Here is a 25,021-nt window from a genome sequence, read left to right as displayed (position 1 = left end):
GGCAAATTTCCGCACGTCTATCCTACATCTGTCTTTCCTCAATTTAAATTTATGCCCTCTCAGGTGATTATTCTGAGCTAGAGGAAGAATCCCATCAGCATTGAGCATGCTTAAACCATTCAAGGCTTTATACACCTCTACCAGATCACCTCGCTGGTGCCTAGTCTCCAGACACTGTAATTTGCAAAACTTAAGCCTTTCTTCGTAAGAGCACCCCTTTGTTCCATTCACTAATCTTGTTGCCCGCCCTTCTCTGTACTCGTTCCAGCAGCTCTACATCCTTCTTGAAATGAGGCCTCCAGACCTGTATACAGTACTCTAGGTGTGGCCTGACCATTGCCTTATACAATGGAATAATCACCTCCTTATCCCTGCTGGAAAAATTCCTGTATATCATTGACAATACTCCATGAGCTACTCTTGCAGCCCGTCTGCACTGCTCAGAGAACTTCATATCTGCCTGCACAACCACCCCCAAGTCCCTTTCATTCTCTACCACTGTCAGTGTAGTACCACAGAGTTGATACGTTGCTCTGGGGTTGCTGTTTCCCATGTGTAGTACTTTACATTTGTCAATGTTAAACTTCATTTGCCACCTCTCAGCCCATCTGCTCAACCTTTCCAGATCCTGTTGCAGCAGCATAGTGTCAGTAGTGTCCTTGACAACCCTGCCAACCTTTGTATCATCTGCAAACTTGGACATTAAGCTTGATATACCATCATTAATATCATTTATAAATACAGAAAACAATAATGGACCCAACACTGAGCCCTGAGGGACTCCACTAATAACATTAGTCCACGATGAGCAGTGTCCATTGATTACCACTCTCTGTCTTCTCCCCCTCAACCACCCCTTTATCCATAGCAGCAATTTGCCTCCAATGTCACACTGCTCCAATTTGTGTTGCAGTCTTCCATGTGCAACAGTATCAAAAGCCTTTCTAAGATCCAAGTATATAATATCAAAGTTATTCTCTGCATCCAGTTCTTTTGTGACTGCATCATAGTATCCAATCAAGTTGGTCAGGCAAGACTTCCCATTAACAAAACCATGCTGTGTCTGAGCTATAACTGAAGTCTTGTCTAAATGATCCTGCAGTGCTTCTTTAACCAGTGCCTCCATTAATTTTCCTGGAACAGAAGTTAAGCTCACAGGTCTATAATTACTTGTGTCAGCCTTTGATCCTCCTTTGTGAATTGGGGTCACATTTGCACATTTCCAGTCTATGGGTACCTCCCCTGAGTCCAAGGAAGCTCTCATAATTATGGCTAAGGGTTTGCTTACTTCCTTTGCTGCCTCCTTTAATATAACTGGATAGATCCCATCCACCCAGGGTGCCTTTCTTGTGTTTATCTTCAACAGTTTCTCCTCCACTTTACTCCCAGTTATTTCAAGATTCTGTAGCTTACTGCTAGAGTTGAATACACCGCTGGCATTTCCCCTTGCTGAATAACTCCTCATGTGCGAATGTCGATGCAAAATATTCATTTAGTTTGTTAGCTACCTGAGCAGGATCATCAACAGTTGACCCATCAATATCAAGTGGACCAATCTGATTCATCCCCTTCCTTCTAGAGTTTACATAAGTAAAGAACTCTTTGCTGTTTTTCTTTGCATTCCTTGCCAAAGATTTCTCGTAATCTGCCTTTGCCTGCCTAACCTCCTTTGTAACTTGGTTGCATATCGACTTGTATCTATCATAGGCTTCTGTGTCATGTGTTAATTTGTAAGTATCCCATGCATTTTTTTTCTCTGCCATATGCTTCATTAGTTCATCTGACATCCATTTTGGCCTAAACCTTGAACAATATTTCTTAGTTGGTATGTAAAGCCTAGTAGCTTCCAAGATAAGTTCTTTGAATGCTTCCCATTTTGAATTTGCTGTTGGTAACATCATCAGTTGGTCCCACTGTATAGAATTTAAATACTGTTTCAGTCCACCGTAGTCGCCTTTACGGAAGCAATAACCCTTCCCTTTACACCTAATGGTAGTTACCTCTTTGAGTAAATCCCACTTCAGCACACTGTGATCACTGCCACTTAGTGGTTCATTTATCTGCAGATTCTTAATGCATGAAGAATCACTGCTGATAATCAAATCAAGAGTATTCCTCCCTCTAGTTGCCTCCCGAACATGCTGATGTAGAAAACAATCATCCAATAAATCCACAAAAGCCCTGCTAGTGTGGCCGACCGGGCTAGCCGAGTGGGTAAAGTACCTGCCCGGCAACCCAAAGGTCGCGGGTTCGATTCCCGCCTCGGGCTTGGATCAAAGTACTGCAAAATCCTTGGGAGGTGCAATATGGCCACAGAAGCCGATGCGCCAACAACTACCAAATCAAAAAAAAAAACAAAAAAACCTGCTAGTGTGTGAGTAACCAGCCCCCCAATTCCAGTCAATATCTGGGAAATTAAAATCTCCCATTATAAGACTCTCTGATTTACTGGCCCACTCTATTTCCCTGTATAGTTCCTTATTATACTCATCAGAGTCATTAGGCCTATAGCACACTCCTACTCTCAATTTTGATCTCCCAATGCTTATGTCACACCAAACTGACTCAAGACTGCACTGTCCAGCGATGTCGACTGGCTTCACTTCCTTGGTTTTTATGTGTTTCTTAACTAATAGCATAACACTCCCCCCTTCCTATCCTGTCTATCCTTTCTGTAGACGTTGTACTCCCCAAATTGCTGTTCTGCATCCCTTATATCTGTGTGACACCACGTCTCTGATATCCCAACAATATCTGCCCTTGATGTTTTGAGCAATACCTCAAATTCATCAAATTTATTTACTAAACTCCTAGCATTGGTCTACACGCAAGTATACCTGCGCCTGTTTCTATTCTTAGCTACCCTAACAAATGACAAATGCAAAGTACTGTATATGAGTAGAAGTAACCCCAAAGAAATGTACCAGCTGTGTGGTACTACACTTAAGGTAGTAGAAAATGAAAAAGACCTAGGCGTAATTGTGCAGTCAGATATGAAGTTTTCTGAGCAATGCAGACAGGCTGCCAGGGCAGGTCATGGGGTTTTGTCAATGATATATAGGAATTTTGCTAGCAGGGAAAAGGAGGTGATTGTCCCTCTGTATAAGGCAATGGTCAGGCCACGCCTTGAATACTGCATACAGGTCTGGAGGCCTCATTTTAGGAAGGATGTAGATTTGCTTGAGCATGTACAGAGAAGGGCAACAAGATTGGTGAGGGGAATAAAGGGATTCTCTTACCAAGAGAGGCTTAATTTCTGCAAATTGCAGTGGCTGGAGACTAGGCACCTGCAAGGTGTTCTGATTGAGGTGTGTAAGGCCTTGAATGGGTTGAGCACGCTGAATTCTGATGGGATCCTTCCACTTGTTCAGATTACGAACCTAAGGGGGCATAAATTCAAATTAAGAAAAGACAGATGTAGAATAGATGTGCGGAAATTTGCCTTTAGTCACCGGGTGGTTAATTGCTGGAAGAAACTTCCATCTGTTGTTGTGGAAGTTGATAGGTTGAATAAATTTAAGGAGGAACTGGACAGGCATTTTGAGGGAATGGTTTTTTTTTTTTTTTTTTTTTGGCCGATGCTGGATAAGCTCATACATTTGCTTTCTTGCATCACATGCCACTACTACTACTTGGGCTATGAATATGCCTCCATTGACTATTACTGCAATTATGAAGAATGCTAATAAAATAAAACAATTGATGCAAAGTCGTACGTAAAATTTTTGGTGCCTGGAACCCAACTCTGTGATTTCTGATTGGACTCCATTATATAAAGGGTTTTCTTTGCTTCTGTTCCCCAGGAACCTAACCCTGACGTAAATCGAGGGCTACCTGTATATATATATATATATATATAATTCTAATTAAATCCAAATGAATCGAAATCAGATCGCAGAAATAAGAGCAAGATTAAGTGAAAATAAAAAATAAGGATAGTAGAGCAGACATCTATATCATATATATACAGGGTGATTCACTACCAGTGCGACAAACTTTCAGGAGGTTTGGGGGGCACAAAGACGAATCGGAATCACAATAGCATTGCCTGGTCCAAAATGCCTTCGTCATGCAGTAGAGGACGTTGAATGGGAGGTCGCGTGATCAGCGATCCCGCTGGAAGTCAACATTTGCGAACCGGGTCGACATGCACCTCTCGTATGGAGCTGTGGACTGTAATGGGCACGCCGCTCTGCGCTTGTACTAGGAACGTTTCCCGCACAGGCGCGCTCCTCATCATACGATTTTTGCACGTGTGCACAAAGGTTACGTGAGACTGGTTGTTTCACGAGAGGTACCACGAATCGATGGTACCTCTCGTGATGACAGTAATGGACGAGGACTCTATTACTGTCATCGACGAGGATGCCAGACAATGAGGAGAATGTCCTACATTTTGCAGAAGGCAATCCGAGTACGAATACTCAAGCGATAGGCCAACGATTGGTTATTTTCCAATCCACTGTATGGAGGATACTGTCAACAAACCAAATGAATTCATACCATCTGCAGCGCGTCCAAGCATTGAAGCCTGCGGATTATCCACTCCAGAGGACTTTTCCTACTTGGTTTCTTCAACAGAAACGGTTCGCAAATGCTGACTTCCAGCTGGATCGCAGTTCACACGACCTCCCGTTCAACGTCCTCTACCACATGACGAAGGCATTTCGGACCCTGCAATGCTATGTGATTCCTATTTGTCTTTGTGCCCCCTACACTTCCTGCAAGTGTGTTGTATTGGTAGTGAAAATATATATATATATATATATATATATATATATAAAATTTGTACAATAATTGGACAGTGGCTATGTTGGATGTTTTATGTTGCATATGAACATACCAAATGAATTTTTAAATAACAAAATTATTTATATAAATATACCTCCGTTAATCTTATTTGGTTTCATTAAGTTATGATTTAATACTTATCTTGTAAGTTAGTTTTGAGTTGTAGAATTTGTGTGCATAACGATGACAGTGCATAATTTGAACAATCAAATTATTTTTCAGGTTCTAAATTATATTTACAATAAAATGGGGTAAGGAAACAAAGCCCTACATACATGCATCTTAAAACTAAATTTAATTGCCTCATCTATTCCAACTTTACTTCAGTAGGACCAAATGAAAATTAACTGTTTGAATTATTCTCCATACTACCAGTCAACACTGCCACCCCTCTTAGCAAATGATTCAAAGCAGTAACAAATTACACAGATTTAAATTAATTACAGATATTGTTTTGGGGAGTAACCTGTATTTCTAGTGCTGTTAAAATTTTTGTATTTTAAAGTTCAGGTAGGTGTCATCTTTCAGCACAATAAGACAGTGTACTGTCTCATTGTGCTGAAAGATTGTGCTGTACACTGTCTCATTGTAAGGTAACATTGCTGACAGTGCCAAAAACCAGTCGAGCCATATTAGTAAAAAATAATAAACACAGTTTTATTTATCTTGCTGTTATATTTTTAGCAGTTTAGATTAATCATCATATTTTTTAGGTAAGTTTGACCAATTTTGAAATAGGTTGGTTATTAGTGTAGTCAGGCATTGTCCTGCCTGTAAGAAAAGAAGTCAATTGCTTGTTTATATGTTATTTCATGATTTGTCCATAATATATTTTAGATTAAATTATTATACAAAGTAAAAGCAGCAATCTTAATGACTGTGTTCATATGGTATTTTGTAAACCCTATAGGCATGCTGTTATTGATTTCTTTACTTTTTAGGCTGGCCAAAGCATTCATTAGGTGTGCTACTAATATATATATATATTATTCCTATGAGTTTGTGTTCTTAATATTATTGTGTGCCATATTTGATATATTTGACTTCTTTTTGTAAGGCTATAGAAATAAAATAAAATTTTCTTTTGTCAAGCAACTCTGTATATGTCCTATTATATGCTGTTTCTATTACCAGGTGAGATATGTGGCTTGGAAATATCTGTTACTGTTGGTATGTTCGATCATCTAACTTCCTCTACTTCTGTAGGAAGACAAGGTCTTCAGAAAAGTGAAGGAAGGAGAGGGCTTGTGAATGAGAAATATTGTCTGGTTGAACTTCTAACCGCAGTTGACTAGCCATTACCAGAACATCAGCATTGATTTCTCTCATTTGGTCTTTGAAAATAGAAACAATTACTGGCCACAATTTACTCTAGATGCCATTAAGGTTGTATTATTTAACCTCCTTCCATTATTCTCCGGTATTCACTGCATCTAGAATGTTGAATCCTTTCCAAAATTCTTTTGGGGTCCTTCAGTCTGTTGCTTTTATAGCCTGGGCAAAGGGTCTTAAGTAATATGCCTTAAGAAGCAATCATTTCTTGGTACATGAGCTGTAGCATTGGTAGCCCAGTGGTCAGGAGCGAGAGTGCATAGCACGCGTTCCTTGAGTGGACCGGGGTTCAAGCCCGTGACTACTAAATATGATAAATATTTGTACTGACGATTTATTGTAAACTCTACTGACTTGGCTACAGAGGCCTCCGTAGCCGAGTGGGCAGGAGCGGGAGTGCTGTAGCACACGCTCTTTGAGTAGACCGGGGTTCAAGCCCCTGAATGCTGAATACGGTCGATCTGCCAACCCGCACTGGGCCAGCGTGGCAGATTATGGTCCATTTCCCTCAACATGAATTGTTGAGGAGGCTTCCATCCTGCTGTGGGTTGATAATGGCTGCACTTTACTTTTACTTTATTTGTATTGATGATTTATTGTAAACTCTACTGACTTGGTTGTCGTGCCAGAGTATAAACAGAGAATTTATATTGTGTTGAGGGACAAACACACCAACATGAAGTTGGGCGTGTGCATTAGCAGGGCATAGAGGATGGCAGGTTATTCTGCTGACAGTAACTCCAAACAACTAGCAAAATCTGAACTGCTCTTCAAGAAACAGTTATCCAGTCTCTTGGATTGGAGTTAGATGGGCAGAAAATCACCTTTTAACATAACCCTTCGGTTTCAGCTTGAACTCACATGCAGCATTTGAATAGAGCAAAAGGGTTAGTTTATCCTTTCTTGGTGTAAAACCAGTGATTGATTTTTTTTTTACTTGCTGATATGCATTCTTGAGACATCTGGCAAACAATCCCAGTCTCATTGACATTGAAGACTTGCTTGGAGCAGTAGCTTCCTGCCTAAGTGCAAATGGTGGCAAGGTTTAAAGGCACATGACATTTCATTTGGTCTCAATCAAAATTAAAAAATCTTTCCATCTCAGCTATAAGTCCTTCATGTATTCTTGTAATTGTTGATTGCAATGGGACAATCAACAATTATAAGACCCTGCATTTTAATTTCAGCACCAGTTCTGGTTTTTTCAAGTATTGTTTACAGGTTGTGTATGTATTAGCATTAGCATTAGTAGAGGCATTTGATGCAAGAAAGCAAGCTTATGCAGCATCAGCCAAAAAAAAAAAAAAAAAAAAACCACTTCCACTTCACCCCTCTGTTCGTTCAAAATACCTGTCCAGCTGAGCCTTAAACTTATTTAGGCTATCAACCTCCACCACAAGGGATGGAAGTCTGTTCCACCAACCAACCACCCGCTGGCTAAAGGCAAATTTCCGCACGTCTATCCTACATCTGTCTTTCCTCAATTTGAATTTATGCCCTCTCAGGTGATTTTTCTGAGCTAGAGGAAGAATCCCATCAGCATTGAGCATGCTTAAACCATTCAAGGCTTTATACACCTCTATCAGATCACCTCGCTGGTGCCTAGTCTCCAGACACTGTAATTTGCAAAACTTAAGCCTTTCTTCGTAAGAGCACCCCTTTGTTCCATTCACTAATCTTGTTGCCCTTCTCTGTACTCGTTCCAGCAGCTCTACATCCTTCTTGAAATGAGGCCTCCAGACCTGTATACAGTACTCTATGTGTGGCCTGACCATCGCCTTATACAATGGAATAATCACCTCCTTATCCCTGCTGGAAAAATTCCTGTATATCATTGACAATACTCCATGAGCTACTCTTGCAGCCCGTCTGCACTGCTCAGAGAACTTCATATCTGCCTGCACAACCACCCCCAAGTCCCTTTCATTCTCTACCACTGTCAGTGTTGTACCATAGAGTTGATACGTTGCTCTGGGGTTGCTGTTTCCCATGTGTAGTACTTTACATTTGTCAATGTTAAACTTCATTTGCCACCTCTCAGCCCATCTGCTCAACCTTTCCAGATCCTGTTGCAGAAGCAGTGTCAGTAGTGTCCTTGACAACCCTGCCAACCTTTGTATCGTCTGCAAACTTGGACATTAATCCCGATATACCATCATCAATATCATTTATAAATACAGAAAATAATGGACCCAACACTGAGCCCTGAGGGACTCCACTAATAACATCAGTCCACGATGAGCAGTGTCCATTGATTACCACTCTGTCTTCTCCCCCTCAACCACCCCTTTATCCCTAGCAGCAATTTGCCTCCAATGTCACACTGCTCCAATTTGTGTAGCAGTCTTGCATGTGCAACAGTATCAAAAGCCTTTCTAAGATCCAAGTATATAATATCAAAGTTATTCCCTGCATCCAGTTCTTTTGTGACTGCATCATAGTATCCAATCAAGTTGGTCAGGCAAGACTTTCCCTTAACAAAACCATGCTGTGTCTGAGCTATAACTGAAGTCTTGTCTAAATGATCCTGCAGTGCGTCTTTAACCAGTGCCTCCATTAATTTTCCTGGAACAGAAGTCAAGCTCACAGGTCTATAATTACTCGTGTCAGCCTTTGATCCTCCTTTGTGAATTGGGGTCACATTTGCACATTTCCAGTCTATGGGTACCTCCCCTGAGTCCAAGGAAGCTCTCATAATTATGGCTAAGGGTTTGCTTACTTCCTTTGCTGCCTCCTTTAATATAACTGGATAGATCCCATCCACCCCGGGTGCCTTTCTTGTGTTTATCTTCAACAGTTTCTCCTCCACTTTACTCCCAGTTATTTCAAGATTCTGTAACTTACTGCTAGAGTTGAATACACCTCTGGCATTCCCCTCGCTGAATAACTCCTCATGTGTGAATGTCGATGCAAAATATTCATTTAGTTTGTTAGCCACCTGAGCAGGATCATCAACACTTGACCCATCAATATCAAGTGGACCAATCTGATTCATCCCTTTCCTTCTAGAGTTTACATAAGTAAAGAACTCTTTGCTGTTTTTCTTTGCATCCCTTGCCAAGGATTTCTCGTAATCTGCCTTCGCCTGCCTAACCTCCTTTGTAACTTGGTTGCATATCAACTTGTATCTATCATAGGCTTCTGTGTCATGTGTTAATTTGTAAGTATCCCATGCATTTTTCTTCTCTGCCATATGCCTCATTAGTTCATCTGACATCCATTTTGGCCTAAACCTTGAACAATATTTCTTAGTTGGTATGTAAAGCCTAGTAGCTTCCAAGATAAGTTCTTTGAATGCTTCCCATTTTGAATTTGCTGTTGGTAACATCATCAGTTGGTCCCACTGTATAGAATTTAAATACTGTCTCAGTCCATCGTAGTCGCCTTTACGGAAGCAATAACCCTTCCCTTTACCCCTAATGGTAGTTACCTCTTTGAGTAAATCCCACTTCAGCACACTGTGATCACTGCCACCTAGTGGTTCATTTATCTGCAGATTCTTAATGCATGAAGAATCACTGCTGATAATCAAATCAAGAGTATTCCTCCCTCTAGTTGCCTCCCGAACATGCTGATGTAGAAAACAATCATCCAATAAATCCACAAAAGCCCTGCTAGTGTGTGAGTTTCCAGCCCCCAAATTCCAGTCAATATCTGGGAAATTAAAATCTCCCATTATAAGACACTCTGATTTACTGGCCCACTCTATTTCCCTGTACAGTTCCTTATTATACTCATCAGAGTCATTAGGCCTATAGCACACTCCTACTCTCAATTTTGATCTCCCAATGTTTATGTCACACCAAACTGACTCGACACTGCACTGTCCAGCGATGTCGACTGGCTTCACTTCCTTGGTTTTTATGTGTTTCTTAACTAATAGCATAACACCTCCCCCCTTCCTATCCTGTCTATCCTTTCTGTAGACGTACTCCTCAAATTGCAGTTCCGCATCCCTTATATCTGTGTGACACCACGTCTCTGATATCCCAACAATATCTGCCTTCGATGTTTTGAGCAATACCTCAAATTCATCAAATTTATTTACTAAACTCCTAGCATTGGTGTACACGCAAGTATACCTGCACCTGTTTCTATTCTTAGCTACCCTAACACAACCCATGTGTTTACTTGTACCACAATGGCTCCCAGCAGTCTCTGAAATACCATGCATCTTGTTTTTCAGGCTTCTGCTCATTCTAATAGAAGCAGTGCAAGAATCTCTTTCACCTCTGCCAGTGGCTACTGTCAATCTATTGGTCTTTGTCCCCCCCCAAGCTAGCAGTTTTCCGACCCACCTAACACTGCCTCGATAGCATCAGCAAATATTCTTGCACCCTTTCTATTTAAGTGTATCCCATCCCTGTAGAAGCAATCTCTCCTGTTAACAAGTACAGTCCAGGCTGAAAAAAATTCTACCCCTTGAGCCTTGCACAATCTTTCCAGGGCCGAATTGATCGACAAGGCTCTCATCATATACTCCCTCCTATCGTGTCTGGGCAGAATTGCAGACACTTTCAAATTCAACCCTAATTCTCGGCTTTTGTTCAACAGTGACCTGTACTTGTTAAGTAATTCTGCCGGTCTCCTTGTAAGGGCTAGTTATCTTCTTGTTTCAAACCTTGGCAGTCCACCCTTGTTAAGTATTGTCAGATTTGTAAACATGTAGGGTGTGGTAGGGTGTCTTGTATATAGGGTGTGGATTTTACTTCAGATGATTTTTTTCATATGGTGTTGTTTTGTAGGAAATTATTGGGGCTGTGGAAATAATTTTCTTTAGATGTTTGTATTTATGCTAGAGTTTTTTTTTTATATTCTTAGTTTGTTGTATAATTTTCCTAATGATTATTCTCTCTCCCATGAGAATCGCAGTTAGGTCTCAATAAATGAAAGATTTTCTCACACTACAATCATTATTTCATGACAATTAGCCTACAGAAATTCACGTCCAGTATCAAGGTTCTTTTGGCTTCCACTTCTCAATCCATCTACAATGTTTAGACTGCTGTAGGTTTCTAAAATCTATTGTTTGGAGTCACAACTAAAAAAAAAAGTAGGCTATTGCAGGTGATAAGAGTTTGACATAGTAGCTAGGACTGAAAACCAGATAATTGATTCATAGTACATTGCTGAGAGGATGAATATCTTGATAATTTTGTGTGAACTGGGGTACTCTTAAATTCAGATATGATCCTGCTCAGTTCTTCAGAATGCCCTTATAAGCCTATTTCTGATTAATGACACACACACACACACACACACACACACACACAGAGAGAGAGAGAGAGAGAGAGAGAGAGAGAGAGAGAGAGAGGAGAGAGAGAGAGAGAGAGAGAGAGAGAGAGAGAGAGAGAGAGAGAGAGAGAGGAGAGAGAGAGAGATTCAAAGATTTCTGACATAGTCAGTTGAGAGAAGATTGGAAATTTTATTGGAAAATAAATTTGAAAGGCATTTATAGTCCAATAACTGTAATTTTTAGAAAGTTGAGTTTGGTAATCCATAAGATGAAAGAATCCAGTGTTCATTGATTTGTGTTTAACTTGGTTAGCAGGTAAAAAGGATGGGACAAGACTGTTTTATGCTTATCTCAGACTTATTGAATTCAGTGAAGTGAAGTTTTTCTTCCTTGATGAATGGTTTGTGCTATATTGCTATTTTTATCCACTGTTATTAGTTCCAGGTGGATAGTTCTAGTGGGTGCTGTTCACTGGGTGAGAACTGGAGGGGAACTGGCTTTCCTTTTCTGATATAAATAATGATTTTGGTTATGAAGATGGGCTATCTTCAATTTAGCTGACAATTATCTCATTTGCTGGTTTTACTAATAGCACTTTGTAAAAGATTCTACTTTGCAAATTGTAAATAACCTTGCTCTTTTTCATACTTTGTCCAATATCAGATGTGCTCATAATCAGTTGTCTACAATCATTGTTTAGAATGAGGGTATTGCATGTTTATAAAGGATAGGTTTTTTTTAATTGATTTGTGTACCTGTTGTTTGTATGTATATACATATCAAAAAAGTTGATAGCTGAAAAATAATTTTAAATCTTTGTTTTTTGTAGCATTTACCTGTGATCCAGTGTAGCTCAATAGTTCGCTGTCGCAGCTGCAGGACATACATCAATCCTTTTGTATCTTTTGTAGATCAGAGAAGGTGGAAATGCAACCTTTGTTTCAGGGTAAATGACTGTAAGTAGAAGCTTAAATTTTTGGGGGTATATATATATATATATATATATAGGGCGGGGGAGAGATTGGAATGAAGTGGAAAAGTCTGTGATATCTATGTACTTCTCTGCATTTATACAGTGTAATATAATTAAGAATAGATAAATTATACAGAACGAATAGTTTAAATTGTAGTGTATAGTAAATCTGTACAGTTACTAGTTTTCTAGAGAGTAAAATGAGAAATAAGACAGCACAAAGAAAGGAAGGAAAAATGAAAAGAGCAAAGAGAAAAAATTTAGGATATAGTGTTCCTAAATAAGGCATTTTCTGTAGGCCAGTGATGGTTATAAGGTTAGACTGATTTCACTCTCTAACCACCAACACATATTATACTCTTAATTACCTCCAAAATTTTTATAACACATTTTTCATTAAAATTCACTGTTTTTCTTTATTTTTAGTAAAAAATTTTTACTAGTACAGTCAGTCCTTGTATAGCACGATAGTTGTTCCTAGAAACCCTCATGCAATGCAAAATCGTGCAATATAAACAACAGGCCCTATGGGAAAAATAGGGTTAGGTGCCGACCACCCAAGATTGAACACGCATTTGTAACCAAAACATTACCAAACACAATAAATAATCATAATAAATACTTACGTATTTTATTACGACTATTACGTAATAAAATATTGCTAATGCGTTTGCTTCTATCGTAAGCAAACTTGTTCTTTGTTTGATTTTCTATCCAAACAGATGACAGCCGTTCCATCTCTTCCAATTTGTGTCTTGACCTAATGGATTTTAATTACACTTTGAGTTGTTCCTGCTATGAAAGCGTTTCACAATTTCATATTTTTTTCTCTATCGACAGAGGCGGACTGGCCATAAGCCTTAGCGGAGAAATCCCGGTGGGCCAGAGGCCAGTGTGATTTTGGCCATAATAAATTTTCCTGGGTAAGAATTTTTTTACCCAATCTGCCTCTGTTTATCGATACTGCTTTTCTTTTTCTCTCTGAATCTGTAGTATCTTCACCAGGGTGCTTCCTTTTTACTCATTTTTAAGGAATAAAGCACAATTACAAAATGAGGAGGCATGTTTGGTACTCATAAACAAAGCTGCGTGCGTGTAGCAACTGAATAAACAACACCGTAAAGGCAGAGACACACTTAACACCTCACTAGCTCACATTTTACTGAAGCACATTTCTGGGGCTTACTACCATAAAACAATAAAAACAACTTCCAGTTGCGTTCCTGCTAGTGGAATCTGTTATAAACTGGTAAACTCGATCTAATTGCACTTGCGATAATACCGATAGCTGGAATTGTGTGGGTTTTTACATTATTATGCTGAAATGTGTTTCCCCTTCACTGATATAAAGACATAAATACATTTTCTGAATCTTCCCTTCATTCCTATCGTGTTGCGTTCAGTTGGGTTCAGCTGCCATTTCTTGTAAACACAAAGGCGAATCGTGCATAAGCGAATTCGGTTTGTGTTATATATAATATCGTTTCCCTATTTATAAATTGCGTATGATCGAATTCGTGTAGTGTAAACATGTGTTATTCGAGGACTGACTGTATATAACACATTAAGGCTAGAATTGTATATTTAAATTTAACTTAAATTTTTATTACACTCTTGTATACAGTTATTTATTATGTTCTAATATGGCTATATTTTGGGCTATTTTCTTATCATTATCTTTCTCTTTTTGTTAAAGTTGCAACTAAAAACTCTCACTTTGCCTACTTTCATCTTCTTATTCTCTTGAATACTGGCAATTGGTGTAGATACAGTCATCTCCTATTATAACACTTTCACTTATAGTTCTTTCCTACCTTCATTTCTTCTGGTCCCTTGATTAGTCCTGTTTCACAGGACTGATCTAGCATTGTGTTTAGCATTGCCTTTTTAATGTTTCAAAGATGGAATAAATCTGGATATAACCCTCCTTTCTCTTGAGTTTTTGATTTGTTTTGTTTAATAGATGATAGAGACTGAAGTCTAGGAATCATTTATGGCAGTTCATTTACTTCTTGAAATAGTTTCCAATGTAATGATATTTGCTTATTTCACATTTAATTTGAAGTTTTGAAGGTAGAAAGGCTGCTCTTTACAACTCTGTTCCATTTGTCGATGCCCTCATCAGTTTTTTTTTTAAACTCACTGTTGTTCATCCATTTTTCTCACTGATACACAGATCAGTATCTTTTGTTTAAATTTCACTGACAGCATTATTATTATTGTTATGTTAATACAGGTAGTTCCTGACTTTACGAGTTAATTCGTTCCTAGTGTGCTTATAAAGTGGGAATTTATTATCCATAGACGTAAGGTTAAAAACGGGGATCACGTTCTCAACAGTGAAATTTGACCATAGTAATGTTAACCAAAGGTCAACAAAACAATAGTTTATGCTTAAACAATGATTTATTTATCCAAAGAAATGAAAACAGCCTTTTAAATCAATCAAATTATAATAATAAAGAAATTATTTGTCATACATTGTCGAGGCCACGTTATGTCAAGGATCTGGGTATATTCTTACCACATGTACGCCATATCCAAAAATTTCATTACTTCATACAGCATGTCCCACCCACTTTTTCTTACCATTGAATACACCATGAATTGTCAAAATAATAGAGCAAGCTTATCTGCGAAAAGATCTAAACCTCCCAAGACTTCCTAATTAATTTCACAAATATACGTGGTCTCAGTTCCAATCTCAACGATTTCCATTTCCACTTGCAGTCTTCCAAACCCAATGTACTTTTTCTGACTGAATCTCAGTTATCAGTTGATTCAACTACTTCTCATCTCAGATGTCCAAATTATTTGCTGTATGATTCCTTTCGCCTCAAAGGTGGTACTTGTGCATATGTCCGTTCTGATATTCCCTGTCAGAGACTTGGCAATTTGGAATCTCCTCTCTTTGATCTTTTCTGGCTTAAAATCTCTCTACCTCATTGTGTCAAATTCATCTGTTGTCTCTACCGTTCTCCCAACTCCACTAATCACTTGGAGCTCTTTGACTTCCTCTCTTTGCAACTTGACTTTCTCCAGTCCAACTTTCCTAACAGTGAGGTAATTTTCCTTGGTGATTTTAATGTTCACAACTCCAGCTGGCTTTCATTTTCTAGTCACACCGACCCAGCAGGTCGAGATGCTGAGGCTTTTGCAATTACTAATGACCTAGCACAGATTGTTCATTTACCTACAAGAATACCGGACAATCCTAATCATACAGCCAGTACGCTTGATCTTTTTCTCACAAACAACCCTTCTAAGTACAAGGTCGAAGTGAGAGGTCCTTTAGGCACTTCAGATCACAACTTGATGATTGTCTCTTCTCCAATGGAACCTTTATCTCATGGCTATTCCCAACCTCGTATTGTTTGGCATTACAAGAATGCAAAATGGGATGACCTGCGAGACTTCTTTTCTTCTTTTCCTTGGTCTGATTACTGTTTCAAAACTTCTGATGTCAACGTTTGCTCAGATCGTGTCAGTGAAATTATTCTTGCAGGAATGGAATCCTTTATCCCACACTCCACTTTAAAATCTCGTCCTTTATATAAACCTTGGTTTTCCAATAAATGTGCTAAGGCTGTCCAAGAGAAGAATGTTGCATATCAATTGGCTTGTTTCTAATTCTTCAGTTTCATTTTCTGCCTACACCAAAGCTCGCAACAATTGTAAAGCAGTTATTAATCAGTCCAAACTAGAGTTTGAACAGGCTAAGAGTAGAAAACTTGCTTCTTGCCCTAATGGTAGCCGAGCATTCTGGTCTCTTGCCAAAGCTATTGGCCGCAACTTTTGCCCATCTCTGCTCCCACCTCTGTCCAAACCAGATGGTTCTGTTGTCACTTCATCCAAGGATAAAGCTGACCTGCTAGCATCCCATTTTTCTTCCAGCTCATGTATTAATGATCTTGGTAAAACACCTCCCACCATTCCTAACACGCTCCATTCAATGCCTCCTGTGGTCTTCCGTCAAAAGGATATCAGAAGGATTTTGATGAATCTTGATGCTAAGAAAGCTCCAGGTCCTGTTGGTATTTCTCCACTTGTTCTCAAAACCTGTGCTCCTGAACTTACTCCTATTCTTTGCTGCCTTTTTTCGCTTTCTTATTCCAAAGGTGTTTTTCCTTCTGCTTGGAAATTTGCTCATATCCAGCCAGTTCCTAAAAAGGGTGACAAATCGCTCCCATCCAATTATCGTCCCATTGCAATTACTTCTACTCTTTCTAAAGTAATGGAGAAATCAATTTACCGCCAACTCTTAAACTACCTAGAAACCTTCCGTCTGATCAACGATCGCCAGTATGGATTCCGTCAGTGTCGATCCACTGGTGATATTCTGGCTTATGTTACCCATTTATGGACTAATTCAATGGAAAGGTTCGGTGAAACACAAGTAGTTGCTCTTGACATCTCAAAGGCTTTTGATCGTGTTTGGCATAAAGGTCTTCTAAACAAGCTTCCATCTTATGGTTTGCCAACTGTTTTTAGTAATCGGTTATCCAGTTTTCTCTCTGATCGCTCACTGAGGGTGATGGTAGATGGCTCTCTGTCTTCTAACTTCTCCACTAATGCCGGTGTCCCCTAAGGTTCAGTTCTTTCCCCCACTCTTTTCCTCTTGTATATCAATGACCTTCTTCCATTGACTGGAAATCCTATCCATAGTTTTGCTGATGATAGCACATTGCATTCAACTTTCCATTTTGAGAAACCTTGTCCTGCTCAATCAGCTTCAAGTTCTCGAAAATCTGCCAGTTCCTTAAATGCCGATCTTCATGTAATTCTCCAGTGGGGCAAAGACAACTTAGTTGATTTCAACCCTTCTAAAACTCAGTCTTGTCTTATATCTCGCAAAAAGGATTCTTCTGCTCCTATGCTTATCTTTAGTGACACTCCGATTTCTAGGCAAAATGATATATCTCTTTTGGGGATTACCCTGACTTCTAATCTCTCTTGGCACAAGCACATTACAAATATTGCTTCCTCTGCATCTAAAAAACTTTGGTTTTCTCTTTCGCTCTCGGCATTACTTTTCTTCCAAACAGCTGCTCACTCTGTATAAATCGCAAATCTGCCCTGCCATGGAATATTGTTCCCACATCTGGGGTGGTGCCCCCAAAACCTCTCTCAGGCTTCTTGATTCCATTCAGAAGAGGGCAGTTAGGTTAATTAATGATTCATCTCTAACAGAGTCTCTCCACTCGCTTTCTCATAGACGTACTGTTTCTGCTGCATGCCTCTTCTACAGATACTTCCATGGGCACTGTTCTTCTGAATTGGCTTCTATAATTCCCACTCTCTCTTTCAAAACAGTCCGAACACGTGCCGCCACCAGCCAACATCTATTTACTGTCCAACTTCAAACCCACAGAACCAACTTTTCATCTTCCTCATTTATTCATTCAACTGCCATTTTCTGGAACAACCTCCCTTCATACGTATTTTCTGAAAATTACAATCTACAGAAGTTCAAGTCCAATGTCAACAAATATCTTCTTTCGTCTTCTCAACCTCCAACCCAAGCACGGTACTAAGTACTATAGGTTCTAATACCTCTTGTGTTTGGGGGTCTCATAAAAAAAAAAAAAAAAAAAATACAAACGTTAAAGAATGTTTATTCTTCATTATCATCGACTGAATGCACACTCATTGTTGGCTCGGCACTTGTTGTTGGAAGCACAAGTCGGAAATGCTTCAAGAGTGATTTGTTTCCAAGACAGTCTTCTCTTTTCTTTATAAATTTCATGATAGCATGCATAAGCATTTTTTAAATCTGTAGCAACTTTTCTAGTGTGCTCAATTTGAATTTTGTTACTCAAATCTCAGTTGCTTTTTTTGTTCTGAAAAGCTTCATCAACCCCATGAGAGTGAAAGTATGAACAGGAATTTCAGCTGTTAAATCTGCTTCTTCAGCCGTTTCACATTTTGCCATTTCAAGGAGGTCTTCATTTGTGAGCTCTCCGTTGTGCTGTTTGAAAGAGATCAGTGACGTCAGTTGTAGAAACCTCAAGCTTCAATTGGTTAGCAGTATTAATGACCATTTCTGTTTCATTTTGTATGATCTCTGCTTGTTCATGAAATCCTTCAAAATTTTCAATAAACTGATGACAGAGTTTATTCCAAACACATGTTCTTCTCTAATTTTTTCCTAGGCTTGTTTTATTATTTTGATTGCATCTAAAATATGGAACTTTCCAAAATTTTTTTAGAGTTGGACCTTTCTCCTTATCTCTGCTTGAACAAATAAATGCATGCACAGTAGTAATGTATTATATAGTTGCATGCGTGGTTTGCTGTATTTATGAATTTTTAGCATTTATTTATTGGAATTAATGTTCATATTTTTGATTCAATTGATATTTGGGGGGGGGGGGAAAACTCGTAAAGCAGGAACTGCCTACACTACATTTATCATTTATACAGTAATACTCAAGATATGTTTATTTTAATTTAATAAAATCTTTTTAAAATTTTTCATTCTTTTAAACAGCATACAAAGAAAGGTTAAAGGTGCCAGAAAGCAAGTTTAGTACATTAGATGTGCATGGGTTTTCAACTTGCATATAAACTATTGCTGCATTGGTTTAAATTTTGCAAAAAATCAATGTTGATGAAAAATAGCTTAAAAAAGGGTGGGGGGGGGGTATGTTTGTAACACTTTCCTGCTTATGGTGCTTTTGTGGGTGAGCACTTTAAAAAGTGCTGTAATGGGTCTCTCTCTCTGTGTTAGTTAGTTAGTTGTTTATTTTCATATTATCTGCCTTTTCCCCTTTAGCTAGTTATTTTAATGGTTTTCATTAATTTTCTGACAGTGCCTGAAGAGTTTCTTTATGATCCAGTTAGCAAGACTTATGGTGATCCGTCACGAAGACCAGAAGTGCGTAATGCAACTATCGAATTTATTGCACCATCAGATTATATGGTAGGTGGTTAATATGCATGCTAGCTTTGCTCACTTCATATATACTTTAGTGTTTAAAATTACAAACTATAATTTAATGATTACTTTTCTATAGAAATCATACTGTTGTTCGTATTATTTTCTGCTTTGTTGTCCAAATAAGCATGTTGGTGGAGAAGGGGAGATTTTGGAATTTGGATTTTGCTGAAAATTCATCTAGATTTATTGGGAATTATGGTAGAGAGACAGAATGAATTTCGATATCATATACAGTAGAATCCCAGTTATCTGAAACATTTGGGACTGAGGATATTTCAGATAATCAGTTTTAAATGCAATCTATGTAGAGTATAAGTTAAGCAGGAAAAAACATAATGAGAGAAAAATTACAGTAATTTGCATTTATTATATACAGATCAGTAAATGCTTATGCAGCTTTAAAATAATTGCCAATGTTTCTATATTTTTTCTTCTTGAACTATGTCTAGTCATTTTCTCTTGCAAGATTGTATATTTTTTCCTCAAACACATCATTTAGTTTGCATTCAATTCCTCTTGTGATTCAGCTCATCAAGTAACTGTTATAAGGGCTTTGCTTCACTAGCTGCTGGTTTCAGTGGGTGTATTCTGCGTGTCTCTTCAGTTTCTGATTAATATTTAATGGTGAAACTTCTAGTTTGTTAAAAAGTGATTTGGATTGTTATGGAAATAGCCTACAGTTAATATGTAGTTTATGCTTTGTTTCTATTTTTTTGCATTACTGTTAAAATATCCAAAGAATTTATTACAGAATTTATTGAATAGTAATAGAGAAATGCCTGTTTATGGAAAATTAAATCACAGAATGAACAGTTATTACAAATGAAATGTGATGGTTCAGAAAACTGATAGTTGAGATTGCATTAGTTGAGTAGGCTCAGAAGATTTCTGATGAAAATGAACTTTATTGAGATTAGAACTGAGATTGTGTATATTTGGGAAATGAATTAGGAAGAAGTTTTTGGAAGGCTTAGAGCTTTTTGTAAGTTACGGTTACTATTAGTTTACCTGTTCGCAGTTCATCAAGATAGTCAAGGTATAAGTTGGGGAAGGAGGGGTGGAACATGTATGAATCTTTCCTGTCATGGCTGGCTGGGTTCAGGCAGTATGATTACTCATTTGCTTCTTAGAGCTTTAGTTCTAACAACTAAAGTGTTAGAACTAAAAAACTTTAAAACTATTTTAAAGCTGTACTTTTGGGATGTAAGGAATGTTTGTGAGTCCAGAGTGCAAACAAACTGCTTTGGGCCACTCAAGGCTTTGTTAAGCAGAGTGGTTTTATTTTCTTGGACAATTGGAATCATCTACTACCTAGTGTAATCTGTTGCCTAGGTGTAATGAAAATTGCCAGGGGCTCAGAAGTCTGAGCTCTTGGGTTGGTCTGGTTTCTAGCCAAAACTGATTTTTACATTTGGCTTTGGCTGGGTAAAAACAAAAAAAAAAAAAAAAAAAAAAAATTTTTTCTTATTGAGGGTTTACTATTTCAAATGTACTTTTATTTCATAGTTGTTATGAAAAGAATGTCCAAAATCAAATCTGTAAAGAACTAGTTGTTCTCAAGAAGTAGTAAACCTTTTATTGATATGCTGACCAATCATCTGTTTTTGAAAAGGTCCAATGAAAGTATTTTTCCTACCGTTTAATGTCACTAAAGTATCCTATGTTAGCAAAAAAGTGAGAATGTTACTCTGATGGGTAGTGCATGCCATGGCAGTAAAATCTTTTTAATGAGCTTTTTGTCCGTAATTAATATTTTTATGAGAGCTATCTAGCCGAATGGGAAAGGATATTGTATCTACAGATCAGAGACAGTTGAATGCACTTAAAGATTTCCATTCTGTGAATATTAATATTCCAAACAACGAAAATGTGAAAACTTTTCCTCTTTTTGTCAGGTACAAATGTGCTATTTATTATTGAGAGGTTATGAATGGTTGGTTGAGAAATGAATGATTGAGAAAAAAAGGTAAATAAAAAATTATTACATAAGCTGAGTTCTTACAACAAGTACAAATGGGGAAACTCCAATTAGAGGAATTCTTTAGATTAGTGAATATGTAAAAACATAATTGTTGAATATGGGATTTAATTTTTTTTTCACTGTGTGTGGGACTTTTAATATAAAAAAAAATATATCAGAAAAATCCTTTGCACTTTATATCCCAGTAGTAGTAGTAATGGAGGCATGTGATGCAATAAAGAAAGCGTATGAGCTTGTGCAGCATCAGCCAAAAAAAAAAAAAAATCACATCCATTCCCTCTAAATGTTTGTCCAGTTCCTCTTTGAATTTATTTAAGCTATCATCTTCCACAATGACAGATGGAAGTTTCTTCCAGTCTTGTCTAGATGATCCTGCAATGCATCTTTAACCAGTAACTCCATTATTTTACCTAGAACAGAAGTTAAACTAACTGGTCTGTAATTACTCGTGTCACCCTTTTATCCCCCCTTTGTGAATTGGGGATACATTTGTACATCTTCAGTTTGTTCTTACAAACTGAAGATGTACAAATTTATACATCCTTGGATACTTGGACTTCCCCTGAGTGCAGGGATGCTCTCATAATTGTGGCTAATGGTTTATTAGTTCCTTTGCCACCTCCTTTAATATAACTGGATAGCTCCCATCCACCCCAGGAGCCTTTCTTATGTTTAACTTCAACACTTTCTCCTCCACTTATGCTCTCAGTTATTACAAAATCATTAATTTTGTAATTTTGTTATAATGGGGGATTTTTATAAAATCCCCCATTATAAACAATCTGATTTACTGGCCCATTCTATTTCTCTCTACAATTGTTCGTTGTACTCATTAGAGTCATTAGGCCCATAACACACTCCTACCTTGTGTCTTGTGATTTTTGCTTTCCCAGTGCTTTTGTCACCAAATTGACTCAACATTGCACTGTCCATCTATGTTAACTGGATACACTTCTTTAGATTTTGTTCTTAATTAACTGCATAACTCCTCCTCCCTTCCTATTCTGTCTATCCTTTTTGTACACATTGTACTCCTCAAATTCCAATTCTGCACTGCTTATACCTGTGTGACACCATGTCTCTGATATCTGAACAATATCTGCCTTTGATGTCTTGACCAGCACTTCAGATTCATTAAATTTGAATAGAGTAAAAACTCTTATCTAAATTAAAGTTAAGAGTGTAAATAGAACTATAATGCTATTTATAAAGTACAATATAATAATACAATTAAATAAATAACATAGCAAAACACTGATCTTTTTTGGAGCTTGTAATTCACAGCTAGCATTTGTAAAGAGAATCAGTGCCCTCCTCTGTACTCTGTGTACTCTTAATTACTGATGATGATGCCATGCAGGTAAAGATGATCTGATATGTGATGTTTATAAATACTATAAACATCACATATCAGATCATCTTTACCTGCATGGCTAGCCACTGTAGTCTTTCTCCATAATTGGTTCTATATTGCATCATGAGTGGCCATACATGTTACCCAATGGACCAATTCTGCTCATCATTGGGTTATACTAGTGTATAACCTAAGGATGAGAAGAACTTTTGTAAGCTGTTCTCATATCTTGGTTGAGTTAACAGGTATTGAATTTTGGGAGGTTAGTGGATGTGTTTGTGCTTGGGATAAAGTCATTGGACTGTGTTGGATAAATTTGAAAATTTTGTAGACATCTACTTCAGTATACTATGCATTTTTAGTATTTTTTGGGGATGCATATGAAGAATATACCCAGAGTTACAATAGTCCTACCATGAAGCTGTAAATGGAGGCTATAGCTGGTTCAGAATGACTGTATTTTATGAAATTCATTGCGCTTGACTTGCAAGTGTGACCTGAATGTTATGGTCTTAACTGTCATATTTGGAAGAATTTTCTTTCAAATCTTAGGGATAGGCTTTTAAATAGAACATAAAATTTTTCATTTATATGTTCAATCAGTGATGTTTTACCATTACAAAAAACCAGAATGTGATGTGTTATCTTGTGAACTTGAAATATCAGCTGCCCCTCAATTTCTAAACATTTTAAAGCTTGCATGTATTCCATGTAAGTTTATCAAATGTGATGTAATGCATTTTGTGCATTTCCTCTTTGGATGATATATTGTGATATATTTTCAAGAGCTCCATGAAAATACCTTGCATAGGCAGGTTAATCAAACCAAGTATCTAATAATATTTTAATTTTTATTTGTCTGAAATTTCTTTGACTAGGAATTTAAAAAATTTCTTTGACATGTTTTTTTTTTTTTTTTTTCTTTTTTAATTACTGGTTTTATTTATTTATTTTTTATCATGCTATATAACTTTGGTCATATTAAAATTTTTAATATGGCCAAACAAATGGTTAACAGATAATTATCGTATTAACTGTCTTATCAGTTGTTTTTCTCCCCAGTTAAGTTTGCGAGCCACACTTTCCAGTTTCTTCTATCAAACCAATCTCTCATATGTAAACATAGTCTTCACTACTTCCTTTGGTCTTACATTGACTTCGTTCTAATCCCTGTATCTCTTGGAGTCCTTATCTACCTGATCAACTCAAATGTATTTCTCATTCTGTTAACACCAGCTTTTAATTGACAGATGTAAAGCCACAAAGCAGCACTTTCCCATCTCCTTCCATGTCAAAACAGATAATTACTGCTCTGCATCAAAAATTCACATTCTGATAACTAAATATAACGCTACTGATATCCTTACTAGGACCAAAATATTTGTTTCCAGGTTGATGCTGCTACTATTTCTGACAACCTTAAAAATCTTTGCTTGTGAACTGACTTTAGTATGTTTGGGCAATGAAAACAATTTTCTCATTCTATTTTTGTTTTTATCACAATCATTCAGTTTATAATTCTTCTCCTGCTCAATGAGCTAATCATACAGTATATAAAAAAAATTCTTACTATATTTAACCATTTTTTTATATATATTTTGTGTGCTGCAGTAGTGCCACCATTTTGGTGACAGTTGACAGTTTTATGTTATCATATTTACACATATTACACAAGTGTGTATACTAGTATTGTGATATATAAGAGCCTGTAGTACTCATGTAATAAGTTTTTTTTGCAGTTTGCTCTGGTTACCAAATGCCTACAGAAGTTGAAAGTTAATTCCAGACTTAGTCTGCTATATGTGGATATTATATATGCATGATATTATATAGGTCTAATAATAGGTCCTTCACCTGCATTAGACCTATATTATATAGGTCTAATGCAGGTGAAGGATTAGACCTATATTATATAGGTCTAATGCAGGTGAAGGACCTATACAATATCCACACATAGCAGAACGAGTTTCACTCTTAAATGAGATGAGACTTGGTGCTACCAAAGTGTAATATCGTTGGTGGCACTAAGTTTTACAGTGCATATGAAACCTATTTTGGAATGACTGTGGGTGATCAAGACAAGCTGTGGGCAACTAATTTCTGCTGTGGTAGCTACAGGTCGACACTAGTGATGGTTTTGTGGTAGTTGTAAGATTGTATGCCTTTTTCTATACCTACCTCAAATATGGAGAAAGTCTGCCACGATGATTGCTAATTTTGTGTAGTGTATATATTAAAATTTAAGAAGTCCTTAGATAAAAAAAAAAAGCAAACATATATCACTGCATACCATCCTCTATTACGGTGTCAAACATTGAAGGTGGTCTGCCAATTTCCAGTCCATCTGGAAGATGAACTGGAGTCTTTAGAATTGAATTATGAATCTGGTGAGTAGTATAACTGGGATTACATTT

General features: G+C 37.5%; 1 protein-coding gene across 2 annotated transcripts in view; it reads left to right on the top strand.

The window, feature by feature from the left end:
- The window catches only part of Sec24AB (Protein transport protein Sec24AB), a 298,277-nt gene that overhangs the window by 136,823 nt on the left and 136,433 nt on the right, over nucleotides 1-25,021 (top strand). For both annotated transcript variants that reach the window (XM_090378021.1, XM_090378020.1), the window contains 2 exons: nucleotides 12,189-12,315; nucleotides 19,145-19,254. In XM_090378021.1, the coding sequence (XP_090234147.1) occupies nucleotides 12,189-12,315; nucleotides 19,145-19,254 (237 nt within the window). The remainder of the gene's footprint in view (nucleotides 1-12,188; nucleotides 12,316-19,144; nucleotides 19,255-25,021) is intronic.

This window comes from Mastigoproctus giganteus, chromosome 7 (assembly GCF_048544385.1).
Source record: "Mastigoproctus giganteus isolate SK-2022 chromosome 7, ASM4854438v1, whole genome shotgun sequence".
NCBI classification, from domain to species: Eukaryota; Metazoa; Arthropoda; class Arachnida; order Uropygi; family Thelyphonidae; genus Mastigoproctus; species Mastigoproctus giganteus.
The sequence above is the reverse complement of the archived record's forward strand: the minus strand, read 5'-3'. Positions and strand labels throughout refer to the sequence as shown.